This window comes from Camelus ferus, chromosome 1, assembly GCF_009834535.1.
Source record: "Camelus ferus isolate YT-003-E chromosome 1, BCGSAC_Cfer_1.0, whole genome shotgun sequence".
In the NCBI taxonomy this organism is placed as follows: Eukaryota; Metazoa; Chordata; class Mammalia; order Artiodactyla; family Camelidae; genus Camelus; species Camelus ferus.
In genome coordinates this window covers 66890288-66917118 of record NC_045696.1, presented here as the reverse complement: position 1 = coordinate 66917118, position 26831 = coordinate 66890288, and the positions used below count along the sequence as shown (strand labels likewise).

The 26831-nt window shown below is 39.5% G+C and overlaps 1 protein-coding gene across 7 annotated transcripts in view; it reads left to right on the top strand.

Annotated features, from left to right (window-relative positions):
- The first annotated feature begins 12972 nt into the window (after positions 1-12972).
- TP63 (tumor protein p63) overlaps positions 12973-26831 on the top strand; it is a 207709-nt gene continuing 193850 nt past the window's right edge. For 3 of the 7 annotated variants that reach the window (XM_006188860.3, XM_014562699.2, XM_014562701.2), the window contains exon 1: positions 13464-13525. In XM_006188860.3, the coding sequence (XP_006188922.1) occupies positions 13464-13525 (62 nt within the window). Of the gene's footprint in view, positions 13223-13323; positions 13526-26831 lie in introns of those variants that run through there. The other 4 variants (XM_014562700.2, XM_006188862.3, XM_032482290.1 and 1 more) reach the window with 4 other exon arrangements.

Below are 26831 nucleotides of genomic sequence, written 5' to 3'. Positions count from 1 at the left end.
TGCACCTCTGACTTTGCTGGTGATTATGGTAACTGTGATCCCCTGGAATCTGGAAGGTAGGTGTTACCATCTGGCCTCTGTTACCTGGTGGTAAATGGACATCATTGCCATGAATATCACCGAGTCCAGTCCTGTGACCAGTCTCCACTACCCGCAGCCCTGGGCTGCAGAGGAGAGCCCGCACTGACCTTCTCGGTGATGCTGCTTCTCTTCTCCCTGGCACATTCCCGATGGCCTTGGAGACTCATGTGTCCTCTCGGTCTGCCCATCTAATATATTCTCCTGGGAATCTTCTGGCTTCACACTGGCTTCTGGCCTCCATTCTAGCATGTCTACTTCTCTTAGCCTCTTTATTCCTTCTCTATCATTTGCCAGAAAAACTCAAGCAGTTCTTTCTTACTCATCATTGATCATCACTTTTTCCAGACTTATAAGAACCACTACAGCAGTGATCTTGCCCCATTTACATTTGTCCTCATGAGGATTTTAAATCCCATGCCATGAGAAAGTACACTGAGGTCAATACATTCTTTCTTTTGTGGTCATATATTCCAGCCCCCCCCAATCAGGTATCCTCAAAAGCCAGGGATATTTCCTTGACTTTTTTTTAGTACATGCTAGATAATTCTGGTACTCTTTTGATATATATTAATTTTTCCCATAGTATGACCAGCTGGGTTGTGCTAGGATTTTGCCCTATTTAGGGCCATTGCAGCCAACAGAGACGGTAAAGGCATTCCTGAGGTTGGATTCTCACTGCTTTTCTAGCAAAGGCCTCTGTAGCACCTTTCAGTGTGAAGGCAGCTCTTGCTAGGAAAGAGTTGTCCATTCTGCAGGCTCTGAGGGCTTAGGGGAGTGCTGTGGTCTGAATGTTTGTGTTCCCTCAAAATGCATATGTTGAAAGCCTACTGCCCAGTGTGATGGTATTAGAAGGTGGTTAAGTCATGAGGCTGGAGTCCTCATGAGTGGGGCAGTGCTCTTATGAAAAAGACCCCACTGAGCTCCCTAGCCTCTTTCACCACGTGCAGACAGAATGACGTCTGTAACCCAGACCAGAGCCCTTCCGTAACCAGGCTGGGACCCTGATCTCGGACTTCCAGCCTCTAGAACTTTGAGAAATAAATTTCTATTGTTTATAGTCCATCCAGTCCATGGTACTTTGTTATAATAGCCTCAAATAAGACAAAGTCTACAGAACCAACTCACCAAAGGCATCCCCTTCATGTCCCCAGCCCGCATTTCAGGGCCTTAGGGATTTCCAACCGGCCTTGGCTGAGCATTCGAATGTCTCTTGAGCCCTGTGACGTGATCAGGTGCTCGATCTGCTGCTTAGCTGTGTTTGTTTTCACAGAGGCTCTCATCTTTTTGTAAGTGATCAAGGAGGCAATCTGGCTCCCACAATCAGCCATTAACTGCTTGTTAAGAGCCCTCAGTTCCTCAGTATCCCTCTGCAGAGGGTCAGTACAACTTAGAAGTAGCCAACGCTACTTCCTCATAGGCACTGTTCCTCCTGCATCTTCCTAAAAGCCTGAGTCTTAGAACCAGCAAATCTGCCCCCATGGTGGACATTTTCGCGGGTCAGCATTGGTGAAATCTATAGCAGTTGGGTCCTTATCTTGGGCCAGAAAACCATCCATACTCCACATAGCTCTGGATGCCATCCTACTTGCTTGACAGGTAGAGAGGGAGTCGTTCCTAAATACCCATCTTCTATCTGCATTCTTGAACCACTCTCAGGACTGCTTGCATCACACTCTAGGTTCTCTGAGAAACAGACCCCAAGATGGAATTAGATGTGCAAGAGATGTACTAGGAAAGTGCCTTTGGAGCATAAAGAAGAAGAAAACGGAAGAAAGGGGTTATGTCAGAGGGTAATAAGTTCTCTCTCTGGAAACCAAAAGGAAGAGAAGAAGAAGAATTCAGCAGAAAGAGTTTCAGGCTGAAATGCGGCTTCAAGAAAGGTTTAGTCAGGCCAGTGAGCTATTCTTGAGTCAAAATCACCCACCAGAGGTGTTCCATGTGCCGTCAGAATGGGTCTGGCTTAGTAGCCCCACGGGCTCAGCCCTTGTCTGCGAGGAGCCTGGATGTGCAGTGGCCTCAGGGAGAAGGCACCGTGGAGGGGAGGAGCAGCAGCTGCGACTGTCAGTCAGTTACGTGCTCCGCATTAGAAGAGCTGAGCTGTGTATTTCTATGGCTGCCACGCTCTGCATCACAGATGTCTCGTAAAAGTCATTTTTTTTTCCCCTCTTGAGCCAATGTTTGGTAATGGAGAGGACTCAGTATGAAACACTGCACCCTGACCTGGCGACTCTGGGCCTCACAATTCTACCCTCCTCCAACCAACCCACGTAAATTCTCTGAGTTCCATTCAACCCCTAAAGCCACACTTCCAGCCGTATTTCAAAACAGGGTGAGAATTTATTTCCCATTTCTTAGTAGAAATTATCCATGTAGAAACAAACCCGTCAGGGAATCAAGACACGTTCTTTGACGTCCATTCATCCTGGCATATTATTAGACACACCTTCCAGAGACAAATTCTACAGGAAAGTATTTTTAATGATTATTTCTTGTGAGTCGCTTCCAAGTATAAAAAGGAAGGATTTTCGCTATACAAAACTTGAAAATTACAGAAAGGTCTTAGCAAGAAAATATTCTCTCCACTCCATAACCCCATCCACCCAGAAATAAGAACTGTTAAGAGTGTATTAACTTCCTTTCCCTTGGTTTGCTTTTGTGCTAGTATCCATATGAATCTTCCCACACCATGAGAATATACTGTCCACGTTGTTTTATTTCTTCCATTAGAGCATTTTAAAAATTTATTTTTAGAATAATTTTGCCTTGATTTTTTTGCCTTGTTTACAAGGAGGAAAAGAAGCAATTTAGAGGAGAAAGTTATCTAGTAAGTATTTTTTGTATATAGATATTGTGTATACATACAAATATATATTTATTAGAAATATATTATATGTATAGAAGTATACATATATTATAGGTAAGTGTATACACATTTTATAGGCAGTATTTGTAAATATGCACATATATCTGTGTGTAAATATATATGTACATATTCACATACACATATCTATATATCATCTCTATAGCTTCTCTCTCTCTCTCTTTTCTCTCTCCACATATTTCTTTTTATGACTGTGTAGTCAGAATCGCAAGATCTGAGAAAGAAAGATGATTTTTACTTTGAAAATACATTTCTTGAACTCATTATCCTAACATAGATGGTCGCTCAGGTCCATGGGAAAAATGATCTCTTCTCTTCAGAAGTATAACATAAGCGCTGCCGAATCGGGATCCAGATGGTTTAAACAGATCTGTAACCGAGCGGCAGAACAGTATGTTACCTGCCCAAAGGCAGCCAAGAGCAGTTGTGTTTTCAGACTGATGTTACCCCTCCAAGGTCACACTTTAACTGTCCTCCTTAGAAACTTGGCACAGAGATGTTGCTGTCAACAAGATCCATTCAAGGGTCATCCCATGTGGATTCCCCTGTAAGGATGCCCTGAGAATCGCTCCCATCCCACAGACGCATTTTATCAGTGCCTCCACTCCCACATGCTCTGTGTGTACAATCCAGATTTCAAAATAAGCAGCGTTAACATTCTTGACTCCCGGCCCTGAATGTGGGTGCTCATCATGAGCTCATGCCTTCCTTTGGGGGTTGGCATTTGTGGTGCTCCTGTTATCACGGGCTGACTGGCCCAGGACAAAGGCACTGAGAGACGTGTGCTGAGACCATCATAGGACTTCAAGACAGAACAATGTGCACAACGCATCCTTCTGGGGGAGGGGGCGTGTCATAAGTGTAATGATAATTTCAGGGAAACTTGTTTCCCTGAGTTCCCATCAGGGTTCTATCACTGTCTAGCTGAATGATTAATGCAGAGCCACCAGCTGTCTCTTCCTCTGTACCATGGAGAGAATAACACCTAAGTTGATGGATTCCTAGGGGTTTTTAGTGGTAGATAGGTAGATAGATCTAGATAGATAATGGACATCAAATTTTTAGTAAATGCCAAATGCTATAAAAAAATTCTGTGTTTGTAGACATAATGTAAGGAAGAGAGGGACTGTGTTTTATTTACCTTCATTTTCCCAGAGCCCTACACCACACCAGGCATACCATAGGCATTTAATTCATGTTATCTTATTGAGGGAGTAGACTGATGTCTGGGAGTAAGAAGAGCTGGGTCCAGGACAGGCCACTGTACTGATGGTTATGAGTTTGTTTCCTATGCTGCCTGAGTCTTAGCTTCCTCGTGCATAAAATGGAGGAAATGACACCACTCGTGCGGGTACGTCTTCATGACATTTGGGAGACTCCTATGAGATAATGCCTGTGACTGTGTTCTGTAAAATTTAAACCACTGTACCCAGGACTATGTTATTTTTAAGTCATTCTATTTGCTGGGATGTATTTCTAGGCAAATGATCTCTAAATTCCTTTTTAACTTGGAGTATAGCTAATTTTCAAAAAAAAAATTATAAACATCTCTCAGTTCCTCTTTCGGGAGCTGTGCTGCATAGGTAAACAGGGTATCTCAGGAAGCTGCACATCAGAAAAGCAGTTGGTGGTTTAGAAAAACATCGTGCCGTAGTTTTCGGTAGTCTTTAGTGTACACAGATCAGGCCTGTTTTCTTAGCTCACACCCACTCCCCCAGTTTCTTCCACAAATGATGACTTTTATGACTTCCTGATGATCAGTACTCAATAAGGCACAAATTTGTGAATGTGTGTCCAAGGCAAGGTTCAGCCACAGCTGTCCCTCTTGGGCTCAAACCACAGGAAAGCAAATAAGAATGCTACATTCAGGGGTGGGAAGGGATAAATTTGGGAGTTCGAGAGTTGCAAATGTTAACCATTATATACAAAAATAGATTTTAAAACTAAGTTTTTCTGTATAGCACAGGGAACTATATTCAGTATCTGGTGATAACCTTTAATGAAAAAGAATATGAAAACAAATATGTGTATGTGTGTGTGTATATATATATGCATGACTGGGACTTTATGCTGTGCATCAGAAGTTGACACATTGTAACTGACTGTATGTCAATTAAAAAAAAGAACGTTACATTCTATGCTCTTTCACCTACCCACGGGTTTCACGAATTCTAGCAAACCTATTCTTATCTCATTAGCATCTACCAGGCACCAGATACCCCAGCAGGCAAGTTGATCATCAGCAACTCAGGGACACAGCTATGCAAGAGTCATTTTTTTCTCCATGGCTTAAAATACAAAAATGAAAAGAATGTCATTTTCAACTCTACTGGGGGCTATTTGAGGGCAGAGACTAGATCGTATTGATCTACTTGCTGCCCACAGCACCCAGCAAGCTGACAGGCACACAGCAGAAGCCCTCAAGGAATATGTATGTTGAATCTATTAATTGACCATCAAATCAGTAAGTACCAGAGAGTCCTGAAAGAGGATTATACTGGAAACCACTAGAAATTCAGGTCTCACTACAATATCATCTGTTGTCATTTATTTGTGATCAGCAACCAAACAAATGCATTAAATTTAGAAACCAGAGGGTTAATGTATTTTATATATTATCTTTTTTTCTGTATTCTTTCAACAAACACACATTTTTTACCAACAATGCGCTATTTGTAACAAGAGTCTAAGCTATTATTGTAGATTTAGAAAATCGCATGTAAGTCCTCCTTACATTGGCTGCTTAGAAGTTCACAGTCAAATGGCCCTTTAGCTCAGTGTAAAATATCATGAAATACATTTTGTGTGAAAATATTGTTCTTGGGTTCCTCTTATTTTCCTTACTCTTGATGTTGATACAGGTTACTGATTTTCTCATTTATCTACACATTTAATTTTTTTAAACTTTTAATTGTGGTTAAAAACAATCACATAACATAAAATTTACCAGCATAACCATTTCTAAATATACAGTTCAGTAGTGTTAAATTCAAATGATTTTATTCAAATTGTTGACTCCTCTGAATTTTTTTCATCTTTCAAAACTGAAAGCCTGTCCCCATTAAACAACAACTCACCATTTCCTCCTCTCTGCCCCTAGTTACCTTGCATCTGTATTTTTAAATCTTCTTATAAGTCTATGGATTTTATAAGCTACCTCAAATTATTCTGGAAAAAGGAGACTTCATGTAGATAGATAAATAGGTAGATTATATGTAAATGTAACCTACAAGTGTAGTCATAGAATCATGGAATCTTAGAGCTGAATCTTCACGTCATGTCTATAGCCGTGTCTGTCTACCACAGCCCTGTCCCCAGCAGCCCCAGTCTAAGGCGGACCAGACACACTTGCTGTTGGCAGCACTGCCACACGTTCCAGTTCCTACACAGGAAAACAAGTATAAGGATAAGTTCTATTTACTGCATCTCTATCATAAAAGATAAAACATTGTGTGAGGTATTTATCACTGAATGAGCTGAATACTGGAGAAAAGCTGGTTTTGATATTAACTCCTCTGCTGACAAGTTTGCATGCCTGGTAACAGGAGGAAGAGGTTTGCAGAGTGGTTTCTGGCTCTGTGCAATTTGAACTCTGTTTCTCCTGCACTTGTCACACATTTTCCATGACAGTGACTGTCGGGGATACCCGTAGTGTGATGTGAATCTCCAGCCTGGGTCTTCAGTGACACTGTGCCTAGTGCCATAGGCAGGAGGAGTATTCTTGGAAGCTATTCTTATACTGGGATGAGTAGCGATAACGTAACTCTACACAAACCTAACTATGACTACATGAATGTATACCCCCAAACTCAAACTAAAAGGATCCGCTATTCAGCTTGCTCTTGGCTGGATCCTAAAAATCCCATGGCTTCTCTATCACCATTTATTTGAGATGAATGGTGATGAAGGAGAAATTGGAGTAGAAAGAAACGGTAATATTAGAAGATTGTAGTTAAAATGCCTCATGTTTGTATATTTTACAGAAACATAATGACCATGTATACATAGTACTAAGATAGTTCTTAGGACCTCAGAAGGGACTGTATATGCAAAGAAGAGGTCTTGACATTTAAACTGTATTAGATTCACAGTAAATCCTGCTCCTGAGATGAGGCCTGGGGAAAACCCTTTGGTGGGGTTTATAAACTGAGCAATTCCTGATATGATGCATTAAGATGGAGACAGGCTGGGACCGAATACAAAGAAACTAAAAGGGACTACAAATAACTGTGTGCATGTGCAGTTGGGGCAAATTATGAACAAGATACAAAAAGACCAAACTCCCAACTGCGGCTTCTGAAGTGTCAGGAACAGAAGCAGGGTGCTGCAAGTGATGCTGCCCAGAGCAGCACCAAGGGGGTGGGCAGACCACCCAAGCCACCCCACCAGCCCGACCCACGGATTCATTCCTATTCTCACCCCGTTTACGGGACCAGCTACCCCCCAACCCCCCACAGGGAGTGAGTAAGGGCACCTGTTACTTGTTTTCACTCCCTTGTGCTGCAGCACGAGTCCCAGTAAAGCCTTGCCTGAACTTCTCTCGTCTGGCCTCTTACCAATTTCTATTGATTATGGAGTCCAAGAACCCTGCCTGGTAACAAGAAGGACACAGTATCAATTTTGTGATGTTTCTGCCAGAAGTAGATAACTCAATCTAAGTATGAGGAAACATCAGTCAAAGCTAAACTAAGGTATATTCTACAAAATAACTTGCTTGAATGCTTCAAAACTATCCGTCATGTAACACAACGACAGAGGAACGGTTCCCAGTATAAAAAAGGGTAAAGAAACAGGGACTAGTGGAATGTGATGTAAGAGCCAGGATTTTCTCTTGCTATAAAAAAACATCCCTGGGACAATTGGCAAAATCCAAGTAAGATATGTAGAGATGATGATAATATTTTATCAATGTTAATTTCATTTCTTTATTAAACTGTGATTATGTAAGCGATTGTCTCATACACACCCAGACATTTAGAGTGAGGGTACACTGGATCTGCAACTGACAAATGGTTCAGGGGAAAACAAAAATCTGGAAGGTGCCAAATAAGGACTTCCTGTGTCTCCTTATTTATCTCTCACTCACGTGGGCACGGAGCAAAGGAGGGGTGGGAGTGAGGAGCAGCCCCCTCACAGCTGTTCAGGGATGTCTGGACAAGAAGCCCACCCACATTGCGCTAGGACACTGGGTGTGACTCGGAGGGCATCAGGTTTGTCTGTTAGGGAAACTGCCAACCTCCTCCCTCCCCAGTCGGCCTCTGTGTTTCCTCGCCTGCCCTCTGAAGAGAATAGAGGTGTCCCTTTCCTCAGACACTTCCCTGAGGAATCTTCTTTCTTCTCAGTAGACTGTGAGACGTTAGCTTTATGCATTTTTTTCTACTGGATGAATTCCAGTGACCTGTAAAGAGGTGGAAGTCAACTCAGAAGAAGCATGTGGCCAAGCTTGCATTGCGTTGGCTTTTCCACTGATGTAAAAAAGCATTTGACCCTAACCCACCACACTTCAATTCTAGGCCCAGCTTGACTCTGACTGGATGCCCTCTTCAGCAAGTATTAGATTCACAGGGCACAACGTTGGAAGGCCTAGCAGGATCCTCTTCAAAACAGAACTTGGTTTCTACTTCTATAAATCAGAGATCGTGGGGTTGAACTGAAGTCATGTACAGAAAAGGGTCTTAAAACTAGAAATCACCAAACTCCTCAGTCCTTTCGGTTGTGGTGACATAGGATGAATTCATTACTCCAGCACATCTGATGCTAGAAGATTCTCTTCTGATCCCTGTATTACAAAAGAGAGGACGGTCAAGATGGAGAGGACCTGAGGTTCAGTTACCCCGACAAGAAATTCAGCTTCTCCAATCACAGAGCCACCAACAGCCAGAGCTCTAAGGAATGTGCGAGGTCGTCCACTTTAAGCCCCGCATGGTGGCATCTGCTGTTTTCAATTGCCCTGAGCCTACTGCCCTTTCCTTAGCTTAATAGAAACTGTTTTCTTTTGGAAACTCTCTGCCCCAGTCTCGGTGGAGCTGTCAATCAAGGTGTTCAGACCTCTGCTGGCCACACCTGTCCTCTTGTTTCTGAGAATTTGAATCTTAAGGTAAACGACTCAAGTTCAAAAAAATAAAAAATAAAAAACCGTTGGGTCTGACGCACCCCTACGGTGGCACTATGAAGGGACTCTGTTCATGCCTGTTGCTTAGAGCCCTGGAGCTTCTCTGGTCCCAGCCCTTTCCCAAATCTTGTTTTTCATCTTTCTCTTCCAGTCTGTAGATTTTCCTATTTTTAACCTATTTTCATATTTTTAGCTTTATTTAGCCTGGAGTTAGTTTCTATCACTAATAACAGAAGAATCCTCACTGGTACATCCTTCCTCTTAAAGATCAAGAATGTAAGACCCGAAGAAAAAAGGCTGTTTGCTAAAGTCAGGGAGGAAGCTGGGGCCAGGGCCCAGACTAGAGCTGGGTTAGTAAGTTTCTTTCTGTCACATCGCTGCCTTGTCTAGGACTGCGGCAGCCTTGGAGGGACCGAGCTACCCCACGTCACTGTGGGACTCTGCGGGATGAGTTATGATTGAGCTCTTATGAACTCATTAGCTTTCTGCTTCTGGCCATAATTGAAGATGTGAGACCATAATTTGTCCTTAATAATGAAAAAAAAAAAAAGGAGCAATCCACAAGCTCAACAGCGATGAAAAAAAAAAAAAAAAAGAACAAGTTATTGACATACTTAACAACATGGGTATATCTCAAAAACAATATGTTGAGTGTAAAAAACCTACAAGACACAAAAGAACACCTGCTCGATTTATGTGACATTCTAGCACAGTGATGTCCAGCACAGTAGCCACTAGCCACATGGGCTATTTAAATGTAAGTTGACTAAAATTAAATAAAAATTAAAATGTAGTTTCTCAGACAAATCAGCCATATGTGGCTAGTGGCTACCATGTTAGTATAAATAGAGAACATTTCCTTCATCACAGGAAGTTCTATTGGATAATGCTGTTCTAGAAAACATCTAACACATAATGAAAAAAAAAGACTGTCTAGGGCCAGTGATGAGGAAGGACTAACTGCAAAGGGGAGCATTTGGGGGTAATCAAAATGAGGGGTTTAGGGGGTAATGAAATATTCTCTATCTTGGTTGGGGTGGGGGCTACACAGTATATAATATGTCAAAATCCCTCAAATGGAACAGTTAGAATTAGTGAATTCCATTGCATGCAAATTATATCTAAATGACGTTGGTTCTAAGAAGTCAAGGGCTTTGTGGAAGTTCTTTTTTACCTGCTTATAATAATTAGTAGATCATCTTTACAAAGATAATAAACATGTTATTTGTCCACCGGACCATATTTTGCTAGTCTCTGGAAATACAGAGATGAATCAGATAGCACACCCACCCTCAAGTTGTTTATGATTCAGTACAGGAGATGGGTCTAATGCAAAAATAGTTCAAATTCAGGAAGAAAGAAGCAGGTGCCCTCATAGAATTGAAAATCAAATGACTTAAGACATTAGAGGTAGGGCAGCTTCCTTTTACCTGGAAGGATGAGAAAAGCTTCCTGTTCTTTGACATATTTGTGAGATGCAGATGTATGCTCGCAGGGTTTAAAAACATTCTGGATGGAGGACAAAATGCAACGCAGGGCAGGGGCGCTACCAGAAAACTATGCAACCCAGGAAATAGACCACATGAAGGGGAGCAGTTAAGAAATAATTCACATGGATATACATGAGAAGGGTTTTGTGTTTTGAATACCTCAGTTTGGCAAAGTGTACACCTGCGAGGCACTGGAAGGAGAAAGTGTCCTTTTATCTCACATTATGTCCAGAGTTCCAGGTCTTAAATGCTGCTGTTTCCCTAAGCTTTTTATTTTCTCCTCCTCTTCATGCGAATCAAAAATCTTCACAAACAACACCATTCAAAGTTGTGAGTCATGGTCAGAAAGGCAATTGCTTTCTCCCAGGCTAATGTGTACCTTATTCTATTACAATCTCTGCCTAAAAGACTTAAGGAAGGTGTTAGAAAAGCCTCTAATTTGCACACCAAAGAAATATTTTATACATTTTTACAGTAACCTGAGCCCCCCGGGTGAAGAGGGATGTAATATAAATATAAGTGGCAATTATGATGATTATGGGATAGTTGTCACTTACTTTCCCAGGCGCTGGATGGCTGTGTGCTATTGGTAGGTTGTTGAACCCTAAAGAGTTTGCTTTTGCCCTTGGTTAGGGTAGCTGTCTGCATTTATTTCCACAATGCAAGAGGAATCAGTATTTTTCATAATTATTTATATAAATTTTTGCCATTTAATACCCGTCCCCCTTAGTAAATTTAGGGTTTTTTTTTTTTTAAAAAACAATGACTATTGATGTCAGGGCATACGGTTTAAATGGTCTTCTTTATAAATGGGGCTAGAAACCTTTTGAAATGAAAAAGATGTAAGGAATATTTGCAAATTAATCCTGTATTTGGGAGTCTAAAGCCCCTGCTGGTGATTTAAAATATTTAGAAGAGCTCTGCTTATTTCCTAGCAGTAAATAAACAGCAGGCTTGTCCAGAGCGCTAGGCCTTGCTACTCAAAGGGTATGCCAGACCAGCAGCCCGGGCATCGCCTGGGAGCTCACCCCCGACCGACTGAACCAGACCCTGCATTAGCAAGAGTTCCAGGTGACTCACAGGTGCACCCACATTTGAGAAGCACCGCACTAGAGGTCATGATCTCACCTCTCGTGGTACAAATGGGAAAAAGCAAGGCACTGAGTGATGGAACAACTTGGCCGTGGTCGAAGGAAACGGAGCATTTTCAATTTAAGAACGCTGTATACTCCGGTCATCCGTATTTGCCAATAGCAGGGAATAAAGCCAAACACTTTAACTCCAATTAACAAATCTATAATTAATTAGTAAAATGATCTTCCCTCAAGTTTCCCGTTTTGTAGAACAAGCTGTTTGAATTGGCTGGGGCTCAGGCCGGCATATTTGTGAATTTCACAATTCACAGATGTTAGACACTCTCAGGCTAAGTAAGGAAGAGAATGTCAGGTTTTAAATAGCTTCTCTTTTCTATCCTGGCTGAAGCAACAAATAAAATATTTTTATGAGATGCATTTTGAACCAAAATTTCTCAAAAGGAAATGTCAAATTCCTCTGAAAAGGACTTTAGATTATCTCACAACTTTGACAACTTCTGATGTCACCAGGTTATAGGTGACCTGTGATTGGGGGGTGAGTGGAGGATGTGAACTTGCCGTGTTAGTGACACTTGGGCACACTTACAGGGTTGTGTTTTGTTTTTTTTTTCTGTTGGAGTCTATTTTAATTTAGCTTCTGAATCATATTTCATTCAATTTCCAAATCCACAAAACCAGGATAGGTTTACAGCTTGTATTCATAAAGGAAGTGAATTATTCTGTATGTAGACTTTTTTGATACTATATTAATTTTTAGATATACGAAAGACAACAGTTTTTACTCCAAAGTAGCTTGAGCCAAAGCAAAACCAAAACCAGCAAAAACAATACGACATAAAGAAGAGGGTGAGAGGGACTGAGAGAGAGGAAAATGAAACGTTTTCAGTAACAGACAATTTGAAATAATTTTGTAAGTTTCAAAATAGTGTAAAATAGTATATTTTCCACTTTAATATTAGTTTAAGAAATTGTGTGTGTGTGTTTGAGGTAGGATATTTTAAAAGCCTCAATAAAGGTTATTCTTATTGTTTTTTAATTTAGGGGAGGCAAAACTTCTAAGGGGATGTGAATGGGTATCTCTTTTAGCTGAGACGAAGAGTGAGTTCTAGGTTAAATATAATCAAGGAATTTCCCTGTCTTTGCTATTTGAGATTGTGACCACAACAGGCGGTTGGCTGAAAGGGAGAATGAAGGGGGGAAAGGGGAGGGTGAAGGTGGAGATGAAAAAAAAAAAAAAAACAGCAAAACAAAACAACTCTCTAAGCAGCTCTGTGAGATATTTAGTTCCAGAAGCAGTTACAGAAGTCGTCAAATCAAATCAGCATGCAGATCCAAGGGAACATTAATTAGCTGGAGAGGGTGAACACTCATCTGCTCTGCTCTGTTCTGAAAGTCCAGGCTGCTGAAATTAAACTCTGATGCCATTCATGCCAGCATCCAATCACCAGAGAGACCAGAAGCTCAGAGATGACTCCAAGTTGCCAGCAAGTGTGGCCACTATACGTCAAGGACTCTAAAGCTGTCGTGGAAGGGAAAGAACAACGTTAGAGAGGATGCCCAGCTGGTAAGATTCAACCGTTTCTGATGTTTTAGTCACTTGATGAATCTCATTGGCTCAAATCAAGAAACGCTCCGCCTCTTGGCAACTGTGTGTGAAGGGGGGGAATTGTCTACACTTCTATGTCTGATAGCATTTGACCCTATTGCTTTTAGCCTCCTGGCTCTATATCTACATATACACAGGTAGATGTGTATATGTTATAAAATTGTTCTCCACTTGTTGATATCAAAGAGAGTTGAAGGCAATGAATTTTGAAACTTCACGGTGTGCCACCCTACGGTACTGTCCCGACCCTTACATCCAGCGGTGAGTTTAAACGTGACGTAACTTCTCTCAAAGCTTAATCGGAGTGCCTTGTGTATGACGAGTGCTTCTGCCTGGTGCAAAGAGCAACCTCTCCTCATTTATGAGCGCGGTGATGTTATTTTGGACTTTCTGTGGACTTAAAGTGGTCTGTGGGCATCTTTTCTAATGTTCTTTTCTAGTTCCTATCCGGATCTACCAAGTGACAAAGTTTGAAGACAGTCTTCCCATGGTTTCTTAAAAAACTTGTCATACCATTTTAAGATGTTTAAAATCTGTTACTTGCCTGGCTCAGCCCTCACCCACCCAAGAAGAAGACGTTTCATTGGACAGGGGATGGATTAGCCTGTGGAGGTTCTTCCTGCCAAAATAAACACAATAATTTTGATGCATCCCTTCCTTAAAAAATAGATAAATAGCCATTGTTATACCAAACAGATTGTGGCTTGTCATTTTGGCTCTGTGGCATATTTTCTTCTTGATTTGTTTGACAACAAACATCATCTTTTGACAAATCTGACTTTTAAAAACTTACGATGCTACTGAATTTTCTTTCTGTTTATAGGAAGAAACATTTGCCTAGCACTAAAAGGGGATATTAGGGAGCCTGCACGATGTGTGTGTGTGTGTGTGTGTTTCAAATTAGAGTTGGCTATTTTTAAACTGGTAAATGAAACGTGAAGAGTGTTTTCCAGTCATAAAGTTATGGGAGAAATTCAGGTCGTTATGTCGTGGTGTGATGTTGTTAATTTAACAGCATGAGATCTGACGTTGGAATTTCATACTTTATTTTATAAGACTAATGAGGGAGGTCCTCTGAGTGTTGAAAATGGTGTGGTTCCAAAGGGGTTAACTTGTCATTCACCACGGGTGCTTGGTAGAGCCTCAGTCCCACAGTGGAGGGGGCTCCCTGGCCAGGGATCACTGTGGAGTTGCCCAGGCAGTTAAGGAAGATGTGTGATTTTTCATTTGTGAATATGATTTGTCACCATGTAAACATTCATGTGAACTATGGAGACTTAGCTTCTTTTCCTGGGAGGTTTCTGGTGGGCTGTGTGAGAAAGCCCAAGAGGAAGAGTGAGGTAGAAATGGAAATGGAATGGTGGAGAAAGTAAGACAAGAGAGGGAGAAAAAGGAAAGAAAGAGAGAGAGGAAGCATGATTGTGGTCTTCCAGGTTGGAATGCGATGATTTGATTCCTGCCTTGCTGTGTGCCACGGACAGCAATGTTAGCAAAAATGAATGGCTCTGGGCTTGATGTTCTTAGATAACTCAAAAATTAGATTTCCTTGCAGTTGGGGAGTGGGTGGATGACGAGCGAAACACTGCAGATTTTCTAGTTCTCAACATTTTTTCCAGCCTCTAATTTGCCTATTCCAACAAAATCTTGGAAATAAGTATTTCTAAGAGGATAGTTCTGAGGAAACATTCGCTGTGTAATGCTTCTCTGGAGGGCAGCTTTTTAAAAGTAGGTACTTGGATCTACCTCCGCTCCAGGAGAAACTTTCTTCTATTGACTAGCAACCCACACGTCAATCATGTACACCTCTGTCCAGAGGTATTTCTAGTGATTGATGAGAGACGCCTGTAAATATGAACACATGAGGAAATTGCTTTTCATAGTGTCTCAACAACCTGTTAATTCATGGAGCAAATATCTCAGTTTTTGAACAGATGGTAAAATTTAAAATCATACTAGTACTTTCAAAACGCTTTAAATTTTGCTGAATCCCTGAACTTTTATCATGGTGAGTGCCACTTTTGGGGGAGACGCAGGGAGCTGTGAGATTGTGGTGCAAGGGTGCTAGGGAACGTTTATTTGCCAAATAAATTGTTTTAGGCAAGATTATGCACTTTTCATTTGTCATAAAAACTGAACTGGCAAACAAATTAAAGAAAAATATTTGCTGCTCATCATCTACTCTGAGTAAGGCACTGGAAATACAAAAATGAATAAGGTATGGCTGTAATGTTCATTTATATAACTCAATAGTCCTTATATATTTAATAACATATATTTTCCTCATATACTTTAACTGTTTCGTCAGCTATTTCAAGGACTGAATTCTTGCTGCTTTTCGATTATACCCCTCAGTGAATAAATGAAGGAATGAATAAGTGAAACACCACTATAAGAAAGCTAAGATACTGTACCTTGTCAAAGCAAGAATTGAATGATATTCTCTTGTATGCCTAAGGAGTGAATGGGTTTGAGCTGGTTTTTCTAAGCAGACAACCCTTGCCGTTCTCAGTTTACAAAATCTATTTTAAGTAAGACCAAATTTAATCATTCCATAATCATAGTCATCTACATAGTTAAATTTGTCTTTTTCCTGACCTTGTCTTTAGAAAGAAGTCATGAAAGGTAGTTATTAAAAAAAACAGAAAGAACAGGATTTCCTATTATTTTTAACTCTAAGCTACCTTAATGCATGAATTTCCTTATATCACAGAATAGAATAAATGAGAGATGCTATTACCATTTATTACTGAATGTTAATGCCATTCCCCAAAAGCCAATTTTAATACACATTTCAAAGTGCGATGGTAATCACTCTCTCAGTTAAAATTGAGATTTCACCCTCTGTTTTTTTTTTTTCCCTTTGCACCTGAACATACTGGCATATTATGCATTTAGTGGTTCTTTGATATGAATGCTAATTTACTTTAGTATTTGCAAAAAGCTTTTCTGAAAACCAAGAGTCCTTAAACTATAAAGCTTAGATTTCCTCTTTAATGCTTTTGACCATTACAAGAAGACAAGGTGGAAAAAAAAATCACAAGTTTTGTCATTTTACTGCTAGCTTAATTTTAACAAAAATAGATGAAAATATCCAAAATCAATAAAGAAGAGCCCAAGGGTAAGATATCATTTCCTTGTAAATGAAAACTATATACAATGAGTTCTATTTATTTTTTATTGGTAAGTACTCAAAATGAATCTAAAATTTGGCATTTGAGAAGTTAAACTTTCGTTAATTTATTGTTTGGGTTATAAATTGGGCCTTCTTGCATCCTTTCATTTTTTAGAATTGACACCTAGTTTTTAACATACATTTCTTTAACCAAGTAATTCTGAAAGATTAAATTCTTCCAAGTATCGTTTTGCAAGTCAACTAGTTAAAATGATAAAATTGAATCAAGATTAAATTTTGAAACACTGATAGCCGAACGCTAAAAGTAAGAGAAACTAAAACATACGACAATTTGAACCACTTGCAAAATGATTCTGAGTTATTTTTTCAGTCACTCTCTACTCAGAAGTTTAAACTGTTAAAGCACTGTATGGATGAGTAAGAAGTATTTCCTGTGTAAATTCCATATTGATTGTGAATTTTGTGCTTTAGTAACTTAAAGGTCAACTTTATTAACTGTGTTTTCTAAATATATCCCCAAAGGACAGGGAGATGGTGACAGTGAACGTACAGAGGAGATGATTTTATTCGTCAAATACAGTCACATAAAGGCAGATGTAGTTCTGCGTTGAGTGTCCTCCACTTACCCCTCCACACCCACCCTTCATCCTTCTTGTTCTGGACTCCAGGAAGCTGATTTCCAAAGATTGCCTTAACAGTTCCTTTCTCCTCCAGTTTCCTCTGGGGTTTAACCAGTGGGCACCAGGAGAAGAGGGAACGTGGGTGTATGTTTCCCTGGCCTCCTCCGCTGGCTTTTCTGCGAAAGGGTCCTGTAGGGGCCCTTAGCCCAGGTCCGGATGTCTTGTGTTCGAGTAACTGCTCTCTACTCTCCCTCTCCTTCAAGTTGAGGAACTGTAACTATTTCTAGCCACTGCTAACTAGCTGCAAAAAGCCACACCGTATCTCTTCTCCCTTGACAAATAGTCCCTTCATTAAACTCACTCCAGCTCCTCTTTTTCCAACTGCTCTTTTTCCTCCCAGGATAAAAATGAAAAAGGTCCCCAGAGTGTTGTTTATGTGCATATCATAACTTTGGAAAGTGATATAACATACAATAATATAATTTCTGATGTCAGATAAAGGATGGATCCATCCACTTCAATGAGCAAGCCAGTTTTTAATAAGGCTAATCCATGAATTTGAGCCAGCGCCGTAATCACTAAGTTTGTCTGACTGAAAGGAGTGAGCCGACACGCTGCATTCCCTGTAGGTTGTTTATATCAGCACTTGCAATGAAGCAAGGCAGAGGGCTGGAAGAATTTGTTCATAAAGAAATATAAAGGTACAATTTATCAACAGGGACTAATGCGGCCACCAGTTATAGTCAAGAAAAAAGCCCTGCCTCCAGCCCCTGTAATTTTTACAAGAGTACCGTTCTAAAGACCTTTATGACCAACTGTAGTCAGCCCAAATCATGACGTGTTGTAATTCTGTGTGCTGCTCCTAAGCTGTGAGTGCATTTAAGTGGCAGAGACGCAGGGAGTGTGTCAGCCGGAGGCCCATAGGACTTGTCAAAAGATCTAGATCATGGTCTTAATGCTACCTCTCATTGATTATGTGACCTTTATGAAATCGCTTAAGCTATCTAAATCAAAATTTCCTCATAAGGTAAGAAGGGATAACAGCTTCTGATCTACCATTCAAAACTGACACTGAGAATTAAAAATTAACCCAACTGAACTCTGAAATCCATCCCCTTATTGTTTTGCTCAGTTCTACTGTTGTGTGCACAGCACACCGGAGGCCTGGAGGTCCCTTCCCAACAGCACTGTGTCCTCACACAGGCATGCCTTAAGTTCCATTTTGCTCTACATCACCTTTAAATTAAGAACAAAGGTCATGATGAGTCTTGACCTGATCCTGACTTGTCTCTCTCAGTGCTTTTACTTTAGAATTGAGAAATCTAAATCACAGAGAGGTCAAGTGATTTGCCCCAAATCTCACACACACAAACACATTAGCAGAACCAAGTCTAAAATTCAAGGCTCTTCCCTGTTCAATGCCATTTCTGCCACAGAACATAACATTTTGTGAGCTCTGTATAGAGCTTTACAGTGTGCCCACCACAGTATGTAGCTGACCCACCAGGGCAGGCTGTGGCAGGCAGCATAGTGATCTCTAAAGGTAGCCGTGTGTTAATGTCCCAAGCTTGTGACAATGGTATCTTACACAGCAAAGGGTAATTAGGTTGCAGATGGAAATAAGGATGCTAATCAGCTGACCTTGAGATAGGTAGATTATTGTGGATTATCCATGTGGGTCCAGCGTAATGGCAAGAGTCCTTAAAAGTGGAAGTGGCAGGTAGAAAAAGAGTCAGAGTGATGTCATGTGAGAAAAGACTCAACAGATTTTGAAGATGGAAGGGGACCATGAGCCAGGGAAGGCTGGCAGCCTCTAGAGGCTGGAAAAGGCAAGGACACAGATTTTCCTTTCCAGCCTCTGGAAGGAATGCAGTCCTTCTAACACCTTGATTTCAGCCCAGTGAGATCTGTATCAGCCTTCTGACCTACAGAACTGTGAGATAATAATCTGGGTTTGTAAATGAGCAGGACTTGTGGGGACTTCCAGGGTCAGACCCCTCCCCTATATGCTCTGCTGTAGCTCGTCTCTGAAGTACTCAGATAATAGTATCTCGTGTATATTTCCTGAGTTTTTCAGATGCCTAAACCACCACCAAAGGGAAGAAATTAACTACTTGACCTTCTAGCACCTGGTGGTTGATAGGGTTGACCTCCGTGTTACCTCAACATCAACCAATCAGAGAACTGTGCACAAGCTGATCGTGTACCCTGCAACCCGCTCCCTCACCTGCCCTTTAAATATGCTTTGCTGAAACACCCCGGGGAGGTCGAGGTTTTCCTGGGCATGAGCCACCCCATCCTCCTTGCTTGGCCCTGCAATAAAAGTTTCTCTGCTCCAGACTCTGACATTTCAGTTTGTTTGGCCTCATGGTGAGGCAGGCACATGAACTTGCCTTTGGTAACAGGTTGATTGAAGCCACAAGTTTGGGGTAATTTGTTACAGCAGCAAAAGGAAACTAATTTACCAGGTAAAGGATTTTTATCCTCAAATTGTAGATATGGAACCTAAAATCTTTTTTCTTGTTTTGATTTGTTCGTTTAATGTATTCCATGAGCTTATTTACTTTTTGGTGTTGGGTGGGAAAGACAAAGGCATGAGTAAGATGCAGTCCTAGACCTCAGGGAATCCAGAGAAGGACTACACTCATAGAAATACTACAATGAGCTGCAGGGAAGGATGGAGGGCTCTGCACACGCAGGCTGGGGACTGCCTTGGAGGCAGCAAGCTGGAAGGGTGACTCTAGTTACTAGCATCTATTAAGGTTCCTCAAAATGCTCTATACAGAAATATATTTGACTCTTAGGAGGTAAATGAAACTGTGACACCCAAATTCAGATTCAGGAAAACACAATATTGTACACATTCCTGATGTGAGGAATTCAGAGAGACGTTACATCAATACCCTGAGATTATGATTTGGTAAGTCTAGATGGAGCCTCAGAATTGCATTGTGAACATTTTGATTCATGTGCTTCTCATACCACCCTTGGAAAACAGCTCTCGGAGGCCTTCTGGTGCTATGCGTTTCCCAGTTAATTTTAGGTTTAGGATTACACTGATGCCTCCCTCTGAGAAATGGGGCAGGGGAGGGGAAGGAATGCAAATGCAGCATTTTTATCAAGCACCTCAGACGATTTGTTTGCATACCCAATTTTGAAAACCAATATATACAGTGAGGCAAACTGGGACCCAATGTCCCAGTGGAAGCTCATAAAAAGGTACCCAGTGGTCTGAACTGCAGAGGCACATGCCTTCCCCAAGACAGACTCCATGTTCTCACTTTACTTAAAAGCCAAATGGATTGTGAGATTAAAGTGGCAATTTTCAATCTGTTTCAAGTCAAGAGAGCCAAGTTTTTGATTAGCTGTTTTGAAGCTCAAATTTGTCCTGACAGGGTTTCCATCTCCTTTAAAGAACTCACTGAGGAATAGTCCTCAAGCAACAAGTGATGGATGGATAAAGCACTATAATTATGATCAAAGTCCAAAGACTCCAGTCTATGTAATTATGCACTTCCCAGCCTCTGAAAGTCACTTTGTTCCATTTAAAATAGGATGAGAAATGGACATGGGGTGATGTGTACTTTTTGGTTAGTCAAGGTTTGGGAAATGACAGTTATTAACATTTCTGTTTTACCTTAAGCCATAATATTTGGGGGATAATTTAGATGGAGGGAATTGTCACTCCATTCTTATTGTTTGCCCTCCATTCTCCACTTATATCTGACCCTCTTTTTATTACGAATTGGACTCTTTGAAGTTCAGAATGAAATCATTACGCTTAGAAGAAATGTAAGGGCTCAAAATCTCCGTGCCCCTTTCAAATCTCCAGTACCTTTTTCTTTCGTTTCAAATGAGCAAACTTAATTTGTCAAGTTGAACAGCAAACACCCATTCTCACTTTTCATTAACTCAGGCAGCTGTTTCATAATTGAGGGCGATACCAGCGTCATCATAATGTTAAGACCGATAAAGCGTTTTGAGTCAGGAAATACAAAATGGGAAGCTGGTGTGGTGATTTAATCAGCCACATGCTTCCCTAAAGTAGATTTTTAACGTAAGCTTTTTACAGATAGTGCTATAGATTGAAATAAATAATAGAATATATACAGATTCATAATAGGGGTAACTCTGTATTAGAGACTTTTGCTTTGAAATTTAAGTATGTTATGTCTTCCGATTGTTGATTGCAGTTAACTTATCCCCCAATCATATTCTGAAATTTCATCAAGGTGGTCAATTTTTAAAGCTTCCTTAAAAATACCAAGCTTTAAATATTTTATTTGAAATTCAGCACTAGTTTTTCTTTTCTCTTTTTTTTTCCTTACTCGGTGAACCTCCATTTTTGTGCTTGAACTTAGTAGTGTCATTTACTCAACTTCATAATTATATGTATTGAAGCTTTCAATGAGAAAACTCACTTTCTTCCAACTTTTTTGTTGCAACCTCCTCTAAACCAAAAGGGCTAATAAGATGTATGTTTCCATTTTATTTTTCTTCTTAATAGTTTTCTCTCAGGCAATGAATGAAAAACTTTCCACTTGACTGGATTTTCAAACTAAATTATGAGCAATTAAGAAACTTCTAGTCAAAATGAATTTTTTCCCAGCATTTCAATTGATACTATTGAATGTGATAAATCTTTGCACCTTCACAAGCTGTTTTATTGGGTGTCTGGTAGAGGCTGAAATGGCTTGAACATTTCAATGTTAGTGAAGAGATCTCGGTGGGTGACAGCTACCTGGTAACGCTGGTGTAAATGTAGGCCATCTTAGATGACACATTTATAGAGTCTTATGCTGAATCATGTCTTCACTGAGCGGAAGCCTCGTTCATGAAAGCACGACTTGCCCTTCTGTCTGACGTTTGAGGACTAACTTTATATTCCTACATAAAATGTATATAAAATTTTACCTGTTAAGTCTTGAGCCTTTCAAAGCAGTAAAATGGAATCTTTTTCCTCTCTCCATTTCTCCTTCCTGTCTTCTTTCATAGAAACTCTGTATAGCTTTGCTTCTTGGAAGGACAGAATATACCCAAAAAAGCTAAAAATATCACAAAGCACTTTCAAAAACACCAGTCCCACCTTTGCTCTGCAAAAGTGAAATTGGGGCATTTTTTTAAGTGAGAAAAAATTATGACAGCTATGTATCAAAAACAAAAATACAAATAAAACTGACAAAATATATAACTTTTGCATTTTATCAGAAAATTGTTTTTTATTATCTAGTTTATCTGAGTTGCTAAGCAAATTTTAAAGGAGTTTTGTAAATTATCAAATATTTAAATAAATTGATAAATACTGTTAGTTGGGGTGACAAAGGAATAAAAAAAGGGAAATGACAGAGGCTTAAATAATCCAACCTTATTGTAAACTACAAAATTATTCAATAATGCCCAGTAAATATTACTGAGTGAATATATAAGAAATTTAAAATTCAAAGTTTTCAAGTACTGGTTTTACCATATCAAGTCTTCTAGCATCAGCTGAACTAAGTGTAAGGTGAAGGAATGTCTTTAAAGCTCAGGTAGAAACACAAATGTCAGAGCACGGTAGGTAGTCTCATATGAAACCTTCAAATAAAAGTACTTGTAACTTGATATTAATGATATGAAAATCTATTAGACAAATGACATGTTCTCAACAACAGTGGAAGCCAACCAACCAAATCTAGTAAAACAGTTGTTTGCCATGTCATCTTTTAAACCCATAATTTTTATACATAAATAACAATCATAAAATAATTCCGATGTTTTATTATATAAATTACTCAGGCCCTTTCCATTTGTCATACATTTTGCACTATCATAAGTAAGTGCATGAGAATCTCATCATACCAATGCAACTTAATACATTAATTTCCCTGATTGAACATTTAGTTTGGTTATTATAAATTAAAATTTTTATATAGCCACTTTTGAGTTATTTTCTTGGGATCATTCCATGGAACAAATATTTAAGGAAAGCAAACTAATACATATTCAGTCTATACTAACTGCCATGTAATTTACCCATGTTACTCACGTAATACATTTTTTCTGCCTAAGCAGTATGCCCAGTTTGCAGATGAGAAAATGATCCTCAGGGGGATAACTAGCTTAACCAAGATGACTTCCCTAGTACGTGGAAGGAACTCCTGGTATTTTCATTTTCACCAGAGTCGTAATTTAAACCCAAGACTATCCAATCTAAAGAACTTTGCTGCTTCCCCGACAATATGCTGCCATCTAAGAAGTAAGAGGGTTGGTGAATAGAAGTGTATGTATCTTTTCAAGTTTCTGGAAAATATTACTCTTTAAAAGAGCATGCCAATGACTTTTGCCAAAGAGTTAAAGCTTTAGATATTATTTTGAAATTTTACTAATTTAAGAGATGTGAAGTGACATGTGGTTTTAATTAGCACTTTTTAATAACTAGAGCAACTACAGAAACCACAATTACTAATTTTCTGAGATCTCAACGTTTGAACTTGTATATTTAGAAAATGAGGATGAGTCAGAAACCGTTGAATGTCTAGTATTTATTGAATGTTCACTATGTGCTAGAAACTGTTCTGTGCACCTTACATACTCAATTCAATTTACATATTTAGTACTCAAATCGCCTTAAGAGGTATTTACTAGCATTATCTATTGCCAACCAAAAGACAGTGGTATAATGTTTGAGACTGAATTTTGTGACCAGGGTGACTTGGTTCAAATCCTCTCTGCCAGTTGTTAGCTCTCCCAACTTAATCTCTGCGTTTGTTTTCTCATGTAGAAATGAGCATGATAGTTTACCTACCTGACAGGGTTGCTCTGAGAAGTAAATTAGTTAATTGTATAAACGACTTAAAGACAGCAACTGGCACATAGTAAGCACTTTATATGTTATAACACTTATTATTCTTATTCTACAGATGAAGAAATTGAGGCACAGAGAGGCTGTGTAGCCTACCAGGTTAAAATAGCTAGACATTGGTGGAGATGAGTAGGATCTTGATTTCTACATTATTTTTTTTATGGTCTAACCTTAACTCCCAGTAAATTCTATGTAGGGATGATTTTTGTCATAGATTTTTTTTTCATGCTTAGAGACCCTAAAAAAATGACTGTTTATCATTCTAGAAAAGCAGTTTGAATCTAAAGAGGGGACATGTTACCAAGGATCTTTTTTACCATTGAAACAACCCTAGAAATATTTTGAGAACAGTCTATTCTGTCTCTGGAGGTACATGAGTTCCAGTAATAGTAACGAGGACCTTGCACACAAGGATTCAACTTCGAAAGTGTGGCGTGGCCCAATTTGGAAACTTGAGACCTCTTCAAAAACTCTTTTTTAATTTTTGTTTGTTTGTTTGTTTGTTTTTAAATCATTGCTTTTGCTCCCCCACTGCTGTTAATAATTCACAAAGCCCTCATTCCCTAATTTCTGTTATGAAACTTGCTCACTTAATTAGAATCCTCTTCCACATACCTAAATTACTTCTGCTTTTTTTTTTTTCCCATTTCCACTCTAGCAAAGTGATATTTTTTTCCAGAGTGGTATTTTGACTTGCTACACCTTTACAACAGACTTTTCCCTCCATCTTTGACCTTTTCTTTTCTTTTACTCCTCTGATGGCTTGTCTTAACAGAAAGCTGTTCTTTCTCTGAAAACACCCATATTTCCCATGGTTCTTCAGCAAAAGAAAAGCCATCTACGTATACTCCTTTTTATTTAAGAGAAGAAACTAATGTATTTCACACTCAACACTGCTGTTTTCAGGTCATTGTTTACCCACCACCACTCAACACTTCCACGTCTTCTGAGTCCTCTTCTATCAAAGTGGCTTACTGACTTCAGGACAACATGCTGACTTTAGGAGCTTCTCCTATATAACCCAGCTCCATTTTCTTCTTTACTTCTGCCAGCTCTTTGGGAACTCCAGTATCCCTTCGATGACCTTAACATAATGTGGCCTCACATTTCCTTGGCTTCCTTAACTCAAAGAGGTCCTATTTCTACTCTATTCCAGTTACCAACCCGCACAACCTTGTCCTGGACTTCCTCATTACTGAAGTTTTTCCAGTCCCAACTCAAACCACCTCACACTTCCATTCTGGTCAAAATCTACTATCCTTTTACCCCTTTCACACCTCCAGCCTGCACTGAACCCATTCCCATCTGCACACTCTCACAATCTCCCCTGCAAAAACCCAATTCCTTGTTCAAGATTTGTCTTAATGTCTATTTATTTCTTTTGTGCATGTTTGACTACAAGTTTCTGTCCACCTACTAGCCCTTCACTACTCAAAGGGAAGTACTTGGAATAATACAGAATCTGGGGTCCTCTGTCAGTCCTACTAAATGAAAATTTGCCTTTTAGTAAGAACTCAGGTGAATTTATGAACACTAAATTTAAGAAGCATCACTCTAGCCTAGGTGGTTTTCCAGGTATACTCCTGAGAAACAGAGTCATAGCAGCACCCAAGAGTGTGGCAGAAATGCAGATTCCCAGGTCCCATCTGAGCCCTACTGAGTCAAGAAACCTGGAGTTGTGGCCCAACAATCTGTATTTTAACACACTCTTCAGGGGATTCCGATGCACACTGAACTTTGATATCCTACTTATACAACTTTCAAGGGGAGGCACTGTCATTTATTTCGATATTCTTTGAGTATATATAGAAGGTAATTTACAAATGCATAATAAATGAACGAGTGAGTAGACGAATGGATGAGTGAATAAAGCTTTTGCTTAATCACAGATAATGTCGTACATTTCTTCTCTGATAATGCCATCAAACTTTATTCATATTTCTCTAAAGGTATTTGTATTTACTTAAATAACCAAGCTTTTAATTATTTCTGAATATATGCAATGTCTAACATTGAGTCCTATACATAATAGGCATTCAACAACTGTTTAATTTAGTTAAAATATTTCTGTTCTACATTTTAATGTTTTTTATTCTTTCCCCCTCACTCCTTATCTACCTTTCCCTCACTTGATACAGATCCCAGATCAGATCAAATAAAGAACCAATGTAAATATCTGTGCTAAGACAATGACTGATAGGTATGTCTAACTTCTGTGATGAGCAGTTGACCAAAGTCATTAAATATGACTTACAAGCTAATTTCAACAACCTCCCTCTTAGAGGGCCCAACTCAACAGGTCTTCTGGTAACTTCTTTAGTCACAGTACGATTCAGAGGGCTGACGGAGAGGATCAATTGATTGTGTTTGCTTAGAAAGCCATTTCAAACTCTACATGGATGTTCTCAGGAAGCCTAACGTCTCTTCTATCATTTTCCTGATTCTGCTTGGGACAGTTGCCTGGTTACTGTGCGTGCAGCCCTCCTAGGAAGGCAAAGGTGGGACACTGTTAAAAAAAAAAAAAAAAGTGTCTGCCTTTCCTCCACCTCCTTGCTTTAGCAGTTTCTAAGAACAGAAAAGTTAGCACTAAAAATCATGAGTTTCAAAATAAGTGGACTAAAGAATATGCATGAGTTTTAAAAATATTACTATTTATTTCATTTGCAATGTAAATACCACTTCTTTTAAAGAAATAAATATTAAGAAACCCAATGAGATGAACTGCATTTATAAGCTTAGAGATTTCTACATGGGAAGATTAAATAACTCATTTTAAAGGTGGTTTCACAATAGTATCTCTTCAAAGGTATCTTATAATATGCTACCCTCTAGTAGGAATTCAATTTCTATAATTTTAAATAAAATATATAGTATCAAATTTTTGAGCAAAAAAAGTAGAAGGGAAAGAGGAAGAGGAGATAAAAAAATCTTTCAATGACAGTGTATGCTCAGATGTCATGGCCTCTTAATTGC